Below are 10,577 nucleotides of genomic sequence, written 5' to 3' on the forward strand. Positions count from 1 at the left end.
AAATCACATGTCATGTGAATTGGTTACACACCTACATAGTTACTTTTATAAATTCGGTTGAGTTGAAATCCTTATTACTCCCTCCGTCCCTAAATATAAATCTTGCAAATATTATTTACAAGACTTAAATTTTGAGATGACACGAGCCTTCCTCTTTGCAGCATTTAAACAAGGAGACTTCCAGTAGTTAACAACACATATCTCGTATAGGCTTGATCTGCCATATCCTTTTTTCGTACCAAAAAATAATATCAAATTAGTTAGGCTTATGAACTCTTAAACAATAGTAAGCATTTTTAGAACAAAGGAAGATACAATAATGGTACTTTACCTGGAGTTGTTGTCCTCGTTTTGTTAAGTGATTGTTTATGTTTCGTTTATAAAAAAAATGTTTATGTTTCTTTTCTTTTTTTGATGAAAAATATTGTTTACATTTTTTTATAGAGTATTGTTTTTTTTATTTCTATATTCCTATTTTTATGGGGTTTCTTCTCATTTTTTCTATATTCTTTCTATATTTTGTATTGACTAAACTTTCTATAATTTTTTTTTCTTCCTATTGATATGTCTACATTGTTCTGTTTTGTTCCTGTATAATCTATTTTTAAACATATATATCATCTATCTATATTTTTTTATATTTTTTAGTGAAATTACAGTGAATGATATAAAACTTGGAATGTAGTTAAAAGTAATAAGGATAAATTAATAATTTTTGTGTTAATCGATTTTAATATATTAGTAATAGACTAGAAGTAATTAATAAAGGATTTTATAATTAGTATTAATTAAATGCAACAAATTCTTAATCAAATAACATGTGTGACCAAGTAAGAAAAAATACAAGTATTTGGATACATTATCAATCCCCCTATATAATTTAAAGAACCCCAATTTGAGTTTCTATATCAAATTCTTAAGTTAGAAAAACTAAAAACAAAATGAAATTAGAAATTATTCAAGCACAAACTATCATATATGGTTAGCCCACATAGTACAAAGAGCCAAAGATATGGTGAGGAAAATTCCTATCTTCTTCAAGACCACATCAAAACCTTTACCACTTTTCCTACCAACAAACCAAATTTTTTCCTTCCAAATTATTTTGTTCATGCTATTAGCTTCATAGCAATATTTCCTTTTCACAAACTTTGACTTTGGTTTCATATCTTCAACTTGCTCCTTCAAATAAACACAAAGCACCAAAAAAAGTGCAAACATAAAAACAATAGCACTAGTTATTGTCTTTGATGGCTTTTTCATGTACTCCATCAAATTGGCCTTAAACTTCCTTAAGAAAGGGTACCCTTGTTTTTTTGGTATAACCAATGTTTCTTCATTCTCTATAGATTTTTTGTTTTCCATAATTGGATTGAGTTGAACTTTGATTGTTTGTGAAGGAGTTATTTGGTGAAAAAATGTATCAGCTACTTGACGTGTAGCAACAAACATTCCATGACTAACTTTTGTTGTTTCTTCAACAACTTCATAGCTTGTAGAATTTGAATAATCAATGTTACTATCATCTATAAAATTCTCATTTGGGTCATCATTATCATTGATAAACTCCATTGAGAAATTACCAATGTTAGTTTCATTGATTTCTTTGTTGATATTTTGTTGCTCAGATTCTACTGCAAAGTACAAATGCCATTGTTAATAAATTTAATTTAGGAAATTAATATAAAGTTGAAAAAAATAATGTTACATGACCCAAGATCATTACAAAAAGCAACCATATATGTATGATTTTTTTAATTAATAATAATACCTTGCACCTCATTCTCTTTCCTGTTTGTTTGGAAGCTTGAAATTTCCTCAATTGGAACAACCTTTTGATGCTCTTCCATAAAACTCTGTCAAATTATTTAAATTAGATAATCATATATAAAGTACAATGTTAATTTATTAAATATTAAGCATACATCATTAGGGTGTAGGCTCAATTTTTAAAGTCTATTTTGGAAATTATATGAATCTACATCGTCTACGGTCATGACTCTAACAGTTAGTCACATCTGAATCATTCGATCAAAATTAGACAATCAAAATTTTAATGAACTTGAAACTTTAACCGTTCAAATTTGATCAAACGGTTCAGATGAAAATGATTGTGCAACATTTAAATCCATCTTATATATGATTATCAAAAAAAAAAATCCATCTTATATACCAGTATTCTGAGACACTCGTTAGTAAAATCCTATATATCTTAAATTAGCACTAAAAGAAATTTTAAATATTAGCAATATATCATACCTTCTCTAAATCATTGCTTGACATTCCAACCCATCTTAAATTCTCTACCATTCTTTCAGCCTTGAATTCATCATCAAGATCTCCAATCTCTATTGATCTCATGTTTGGATCTTCCCATGCTTTGTCATCATATCTCATGGAGTTCATATGATCATTCATATTGTAATTATTATTTCCAACCATAAAAGTAAAATCATTTTCATGATGAGTTGCATAGTTTTCATTGCCACCAAATGCATGTGAGTAGTTTGATTGATTATTTATCAATTCTTGAGAAGCTTGAGCAACAGATAGAATTTCTTGCAAGATATCTGTTTCATTTCTAGTTCCACACATTGAACTTGAGGCTAATTGTGTCATTTTCATCTCGGAATTAAAACCAACTTGAGGAAAGTCTTCCACCTCCAAAGGTGGCATGGAAAACCTATGTTGCATTCTTGCACATTCTAGTGCTATATCCACCTGCAAATAATTAAAACAAAATGTTTATAAAATATACAAGACCATATAAAGGGAAAAAAATAATAACAACCAATTTTATCTAGAATAATTTTAAATTGTGGTTGCAATTACGATAAATCTTTAATTTAATGGTAAACACTAACAAGTATGGCTGCAATTGTGGTCATCATGCGATTGTGGAGGTTTTAAATTGTTTACATTGTTTAGACCAAAATTTATAAAAGCTAAAATTTAATTTAACATTTGTATCAGCGTATGTTACATATTATGAAGAAAGAAAAAAAAGAAGTCATTTTAATATTTAATAGTTAAAAGATTAATTTTATTTAAAAAATAGAAGATATTGTGTTTTCTTATCGTAATGAATTTTTTTTTTTTCGTAATAATTTTTAAGAGAAACTACTCAAAACAATTACTTTTATGAGGTAGATTTTAGTTTTTTTTTAAAAAAAAACTCTTAAAATTAATTATTTTAAAAAAAATTTAAAAAAAGTAATTTAATTTTGGTGTAAAAGTCTAGTAATACCTTGGATGGAGGGTAATTAGGTGTGGATCCATAATTGGGAAGTGATGAGGAAGATGTTGGAAGATTGAGCAAATCTTCCGATAAGAATTGTGTCCAATTTCCATTGTCCCTTGTGATTCCACCATTGTTATTGAAATTATTATTCCCATTCATGTTTTGGATTGAGTTTGCATCCCATGGCATCAAATAATTTGAGCTCTCTAAAACTTCATCTCTTCCTCCTTCAGAGTATAACTCAATGCTTGATGATTGTTGATCACTTGTCATATGATTTGCATGCCTAGTCACATTATTAACATATTGCTCCCCAACTTTTGGGACTATCACTGTACTCTTCTTGAATATACGGCAAAGCGCATATGCATCCTGAAATCACAATTTTTTTTCGATCAAATCACATTTTATTGCCTAATATCAAAACTAAAAAAATAAAAATACAAAGCGTCTTTGCAGACTATTAGATGTAAAAGTTAGTTATACTGATTTTACATCTAGTAAAGAAACGAAAGTTGTATTAATCAGGAGATTCAGGGTTCAAACCTGCAAGCCTGCAGAAGGATTGTCACATTCTCTTTCATCAAGACGGTACTCATGCATAACCCAACCGGTACGAGATCCATGTGGTGCTCTTCCTCTATAGTAAACTAGGGTTTTCTTCATTCCAACAGCACGAGTTTGAGAATTCACCTTTCGATCTTTCCCCGTTGCCTTCCAATATCCAGATTTTGTTGCTCTATTGGTTCTTGACCCATTTGGGTACTTCCTGTCCCGAGGGCTGAAAAAATACCATTCCAAATCTTTCCCTGGTAGCAATGATTTCCCTATAATAGTGTGATAATAATTTGTTAATTAATAATCATAATACTTTTCATAAACACCTCTAGTTATATACAGTATTTGCATGTTTTGAGAGGCCGAAAACTAGGATATCTTCTTGGCTTTCCACGTTCAAAAATGTTTACTACAATTTTTAATATTAAATTTGTAATGATCTTATGAAAGAAGATTTGGATTTGTTGTAGTCAACAATCTACACATTCATGTAATGGAAAATGTCGTAGCTGTTGGATTGAGATCAAATGATTTAAATTTTAAGATCAAAATTTTAGCTAGCTTCTTAAAAAAATCAAGATATCCTTTAAAATATGCACAGTTTGATCTTGATCCAACGACCAACGTTATCTTTGACTCTGTGAATTTGTGCATTGTTGATTATAGTAAATCTAAATCCTACGAAAGATTGCTGAGCTACAGAGAAAAAAAGATAGAAAATAGATGTGAAATTTTCACACGACATATATTTAAAACAAAATTTCCGTAACGTAGATAGACCCGAGATGAGTGCATGTTTGTTTTTTGAAACAAAAAAAAATGTTAGTGTTTTTTTTAATGGCAAATAATATTATATATAGTTGAGAAAAGCAATGAAGATGAAAAAGGCAAGTATAGGAGATGATTGCATGGGAGTCATGTATGTATGTATGTGATCCTTTCCTTTTGTTGACTGTTTTTGACTTGGGAATCTAACTATATATTTTCCTCATTACTATGTACCTTGACGTTCACAACAGTAACCCTATAATTGAAGGACCATTCTCCCTACAACGTTAAGTATACCCCCTAAATATTTTATGCCAAAGTGGGAAAATATACTTGACCAATAAAGCAAGCATGTGTTTCTTCGTATATTATTGAATAAAGATCAGAAGCAAAATCCGTGTCTAAAGAAATGTTCCCTCACTTTTTTAAGATTCTTTAAATTTGTTTTGATTGTTAAAAGCACTTCTAGTTGTAAGCTTCTCTTTTTTTTCTTTTACATTAACCAATAATGATTTTGCCAATCAAAACAAAATTAAAAAAGTTGTTTTAATCTCATGCCTCTCCTAGTAAAAAAAATATCATGCCTCTCCTTGTTATTGTGTGATTTTCTTTTAGTCAATATTCAAAACTATCAAGTCAACAAATGAATTTCAAACCTCTATGCAAATAATGAGCAATTAATTTTTTATTTAATTAGTTTTTAGACAGAAATTCCATTATAGATTAAATTATCCATACATATCATGATGGAGTATTGAAATTTATGCATTGAGAGTGTAAAAGTTTTTGCACTATCGACTCGTATTATAAAAAAATAGGTGAATTCTTCGGTACACATTTTATTTGAATATGTATGGGTACACCTGCTGAGGTGGATAATTCCGGTACATATTCAAATAAGATGTGTATCGGAATGCTCACCCAAATAATATTTAACAGTCACACATAAGGTTGTTTTTGTTTTTGATTGATTAAAAACTTAAAAAGCTTACATCAACAATCATCAAAATTAAACTCATGTAATATTAATGTTTGAATGTAAAATTATATATATATACCTGGCAAGTCCCATGGTTCACACTTGTAGAGATCAACTTCAGGGATGATCTCCAACTCAATCCTACGGCCATTAATCTTTCTTTTGAGGTAATAAGAAACAAGTTCTTCATCGGTAGGGTGGAACCTAAATCCAGGAGGCAATGAAACAGGTGCCATATGAAATATATTATAATCTAACTCACCAAATTTCTATATGCACCCCCCTCTTTATTTGAAATTAATTGATAACAAAGAGTATAGAGATATCTACAAAAGAAGCTCTAGAGCTGCCTTGTTACACCCGAAACAAAAACTTGAGCACAAGGCCTCAAACAAACTCTGCCACACAAAAACAAAATTAAAACCTAATTAGCATGGTAATTAAAAATAAAAATAAATTGAAATTTCTCTCTATATATAGTACATGAGTACATGTACATATATATATAGGAAATTAATTAAACATGATGGTTTAAAAGAGAGAAAGAAATTAAGACCTTAATTAGTTGAGGAAAAGAAGATCCTAAGGGAGAGAATGGGAGAGAAAAATTGAGAGAGAATGTTGAGGGCCAATGAGGAGGGGGAGGGTGGAATGTTGTGGTTGCTTGGGGTTTTGATAAAGAGGACAAAAAGAGAGAGAAAGATTGGAAAAACAAAAAAGCATACTTGGAGGATGTGTCAACCTCTCTCTTTCTTTTCTTTTTGGCTTTGAATGAATTCTACTTTTCATTTGTTTTTTTGATCAATTGGATGATTCCTGATATCTTTGATTTCAAGCTTGAATTAATGATTATTAGTATAAATACTTTATATTAATATATTTCTATGCTAGTAATAATAAAATATTTTATAATTCATTTAATAATCATCTCTTGATCTCTCCTTCGATATTGGATTATTGATGCTATGCTTGTTGCTTGTTCTTTTGTGTGTTCCACATTACCATGCATGCATGGATGCATTTCACACTTTGTTTTGGATTAAGAATATATATTAACGTGCATGAGGAAATCAATTCCTTAGCCAACATAACTTAATTTGGCGGCTGTTCCTAACTAAACTTCATGTCCCTTTCACATTTCTTTTTGCATTTGCCAACTTGCCATTTCATTCTCTTGTGCTTAATTCATTCTTCAAATTAACTTTTCTTTTGTGTAGTTAAAATAAAGAGAAAATAGTATATAGAAAACTAATTTTAGACCGTCATTTAATAGTGTTGGGTTATGAGGGAGTCTTGTGATCATCACATTAAGTGTTGAACAATTATATAAGTGAGTTGAACACCACATTTTAGCTCAAAACATTAAAGCATTAGGTTTATGGGTCCTCTCACATATAAAGTATTAATCATCCATTTTTCTATCTAATGCGGGACTCACGCCACCTCTTCAGGTATGAGTTCATCCATTGTTTACGGGTATATGCTCCCCTTCAAACGATTTTTTTTTCATCCACTTGCATAGCCAATGTGAATCCACCAATGGGACACGCCGCCTAAACACTTTAGTCAGAAAGACTTTTGATACAAGAAGTCGGTTCAACCGTCGGCTCTGATGATACCACTGTTGGGGGGAATCATTACATTGGACACTGAACAAATACATAAGTGAGCTGAACACTACATCTTACATTGGTAAGATCACTTGTAAGTTAATGAGTCCTCTCATTTATAAAATATTCACAATCCATTTTTCTATTCAATGTGAGACTCGACTCACACTTAAAATACCAACAACACCGTACACCCCACTCAATGGTATGCCATGGAGAAGTGTTTGATTCTTATTATAAATGTCAATATAAAATTAATTTACGCTAACAAAAAATTAATGAATATAATTTGAGTTTTGTATTTTCTTAAATTCGAACCTAAAATTTAATATTTAACAACCGACAGCAATGGTGAGGATTTTGAACAATTTTCTAACATTGATCAATATGTAAACCATGTTACCTAGCCACTTCTCTTCTTAAAAGTAACCATAAATATGCAGTAAGAAGTGAAATCGAAGCTACCAAAAGAAAAACATAAGTGTGACTAAAATTCATGCATAAGTGGATATTCTGAAAAATCAACTAGTAGTTAAAAAGAGGGACCCATGTGGGACCAGCTTTTGCCACGTGAAATAAATAAAGCATCCACGCGGCATGGTAGGATCACTTGTAAGTTACTATCTCTCATCGATCCTTTTCCTGTCTTCCTTCCCTCATTCATTATCTCCCCATTCATTCTCATGCTTTCCCTTTCATCAATCAATCTTTTTATGCTTTTCTCCTTTTTGAGTTTATGCCCCCACCCATTTCAACTCTTTTTTATTTTTTATGTATTTTAAATTAGGGTCATGCTAAACAGTGCTTCTGGGACACTAGTTAAGCATACTAAAAAAGTAAACAAATTATAAAGTTAATGATGAGAGAGAACAACTTTTCACATCATTAAAACATTGAATGCACAATTTACGAGATAAAACTTCTATATTTATATTCTTAACTAGTGCCCCGAGGGCACTGTTTAACATTTTCCTTTAAATTAAAATGTCAATTTTAAATTTAGTCACATATTTGATCATCAAGAGTTCTAGAATGAGTTTTAATTTATGTTAAAAAAAAAATTAGAATGGGCTATTATATAAGTTTTTTTATTAACATGATATTGGTACGAAGTTTTCATCGCTGTTAATGATTACTAATATTTGTCGAGAAACTTATGGGGTATATAAAGTGGATTTTCCTCTTTAAACCAAATTTTCTCCATACATATGAATCATGAATCAAACTTCTAACTATATGCTTAAGGAGACTAAGAGGTCCAAGACCTTCTCAACTTAAACCAATTCACTATGGGTGGCTATTATTATATCGGTGGCTAACCGAATATAATAAGTTGTTATTTTCATATTATGATTTATTATGTATTTATCTTTTGTTGTTAAATCGTTATTTTCTAGTGAAGGTTGAATTATAATAAGTTGTTATTTTCATATTATGATTTATTATGTATTTATCTTTTGTTGTTAAATCGTTATTTTCTAGTGAAGGTTGAATTAGAAACCCGTAAGATAAAATGAGAAAATATTTTTCTTATTTAACCTTGAAAATTTATTTTAAAATGAAAAAAAACAAACAAATATAATTATGTTTTAAATAAATATATAAATATCAAGTTAAACAACTATAAATATTAATTAATAACACGTCAAAAAGTATCAATTAATAATTAATATTTTAATAAATTAATAATTAATTTTTAAAGCTATATGTCACTTCATCACAAGGGTAATTTTTAATTTTATATATTTTAAAAATAAAAATTCTGTTGAAATATGAATATTTGAAACTAATAATATACCTATACTTTTTTAATGGGATAATAAATATTAAAAATTATAGAAAGGTTAAAACTAATATGTTTTAACAAATTCAATATAATTTTGTCCAATTGATATAATTTTGTGAAATTTATATTTATTAAAGCGTTATTGAGCGATGTAATGTTAGTTAAATATTGCACAAGTGTAAGTTATATTTGTGAAATTTGTAGCATGTGTGTCCAAACGTATTTTATTTAGTGTTGTGTCTGGACAAATATTTCTCCAAATTTGTTGTCATTCCCTTTCCCATTTTCTTTTCTTAAAAAATTAACTAGATGGTCAATCTACTTGGAGTAATTGTCAGGAGTGTTTGAGGTTTGAACCCTAACTCAATTTACATATATTAAAATTTCATCTTTTTAATTTCTGGGTTAATATGTGTTTATCTTCTGCAATGTGAGCGAGTTTTAGTTTATCCGGTGTAATTTTTTTCCAATTACCCCTGTAATGTGAGATTATGTCATTTACCCCCTCATGGAATCAACTTAAGATTCTGTCATTTTTTCCTACAATGTTAGCGAATTTTAGTTTACCCTTCACTGGTTATGTCACGTCATCACTTATGTGGAATTTATGTCAACATATTCCATGAGAAGGATAAATGACAGAATTTATGTCAACATATTCCATGAGAGGGATAAACTCGCCCATATTACAGGAATAAACATCTATTATCCCTTAATTTTTTAAGGCAAATAAGTTCGATGACTTATTGTTAATTAATAGTTTCATGACGGTGTATATGATGAACTAAATATAAGAATAAAAATACATGAAAAAGGTGAGGTCGATCCTCTTCCATGACATTTTCCTTACATCTCCGATTTAAGGTGTGTTTCGTAAGTTCAATAAGTTAGTTTATAGCTTATTAGACTAACTTATAAGTTTATTTCATAAAAATTGATGTGTTTGATAACAAGTTTATCTGATTAGGCTTATAGCATTTTTTGAGATGCTACTACAAGTAGCGTATGAGCTTATAACTTTTTACATTTTATTCTATTTTTTAAAAAAATATACCGTAATAACTATCTACCAACCATGTACTTTTATGTCATTTTATAATTACAACAACTAAATTTGCCAAACATTTTCATTTTCTTATACCCGCCATCGGCTATAAGCTAGTTTTTCAGCTATAAATTAGCTTATAGCATATTTTTAGGAAAGAGTCTTGTTCACCCAAAAAAAAAAATAATAATACAAAAATCAAAATTGAGCAAAAAGAAACGCATGACACACAAAGCTAAAAAAAGAAGAAAGTGGTAGAAGATGGTAGAACGTTATGTGATCATGACTCTGTTGCTCAGCCTCATCATAGTTTCTTCAATTGTTTTTACTTCTTCTTCTTCTTCATGCTCCGCAATCACTGGTTAGTGCCTTCTCATGCTTTTCATCTTCATTTCTTCATTCATAAAATGATTCCAATGCGTGCTCTTTTTCCCCCTTTTAAAGTTTTCTGTCAAAATTTGTTATTAGTTGGAATCAACAAATATGCAGAGTTACCGCTCGTGAGAAATATCAGCGAGATTCATCAGGATAACTATGGTAGACCAGGTCTCTCTCATATCACTGTTGCTGGTTCAATCTTGCACGGAATG

At 29.7% G+C, this 10,577-nt stretch overlaps 1 protein-coding gene across 2 annotated transcripts; it reads right to left on the reverse strand.

Moving 5' to 3' along the window:
- Positions 1-809: 809 nt before the first annotated feature.
- On the reverse strand, positions 810-6,299 carry LOC123918453 (NAC domain-containing protein 86). 2 transcript variants are annotated; one of them, XM_045970514.1, is made up of 8 exons: positions 6,103-6,190; positions 5,626-5,944; positions 3,788-4,068; positions 3,248-3,613; positions 2,260-2,721; positions 1,772-1,856; positions 1,177-1,634; positions 810-1,092 (listed from the first exon to the last, which is right to left on the reverse strand). In XM_045970514.1, exons 2-8 carry the CDS (start codon positions 5,780-5,782, stop codon positions 973-975), a joined length of 1,929 nt encoding a protein of 642 aa, XP_045826470.1. In that variant the 5' UTR covers positions 5,783-5,944; positions 6,103-6,190; the 3' UTR covers positions 810-972. The 2 variants fall into 2 exon arrangements, with proteins under 2 accessions (XP_045826470.1, XP_045826469.1); XM_045970513.1 differs by having other exon boundaries at positions 810-1,634; positions 6,103-6,299.
- Positions 6,300-10,577: the final 4,278 nt, after the last annotated feature.

Source organism: Trifolium pratense, linkage group LG3 (genome assembly GCF_020283565.1).
Source record: "Trifolium pratense cultivar HEN17-A07 linkage group LG3, ARS_RC_1.1, whole genome shotgun sequence".
In the NCBI taxonomy this organism is placed as follows: Eukaryota; Viridiplantae; Streptophyta; class Magnoliopsida; order Fabales; family Fabaceae; genus Trifolium; species Trifolium pratense.

Bases quoted from the DNA above. Each gene is read 5' to 3' on its own strand.
- LOC123918453 (XM_045970513.1), bottom strand. From the start codon at position 5,782: ATGGCACCTGTTTCATTGCCTCCTGGATTTAGGTTCCACCCTACCGAT. The intron at 3,614-3,787 runs GTTTGAACCCTG...TTGTGATTTCAG, and splicing joins ATCCTTCTGCAGGCTTGCAG to GATGCATATGCGCTTTGCCG. The intron at 1,635-1,771 runs GTATTATTATTA...TGTACTTTGCAG, and splicing joins GAAAGAGAATGAGGTGCAAG to TAGAATCTGAGCAACAAAAT.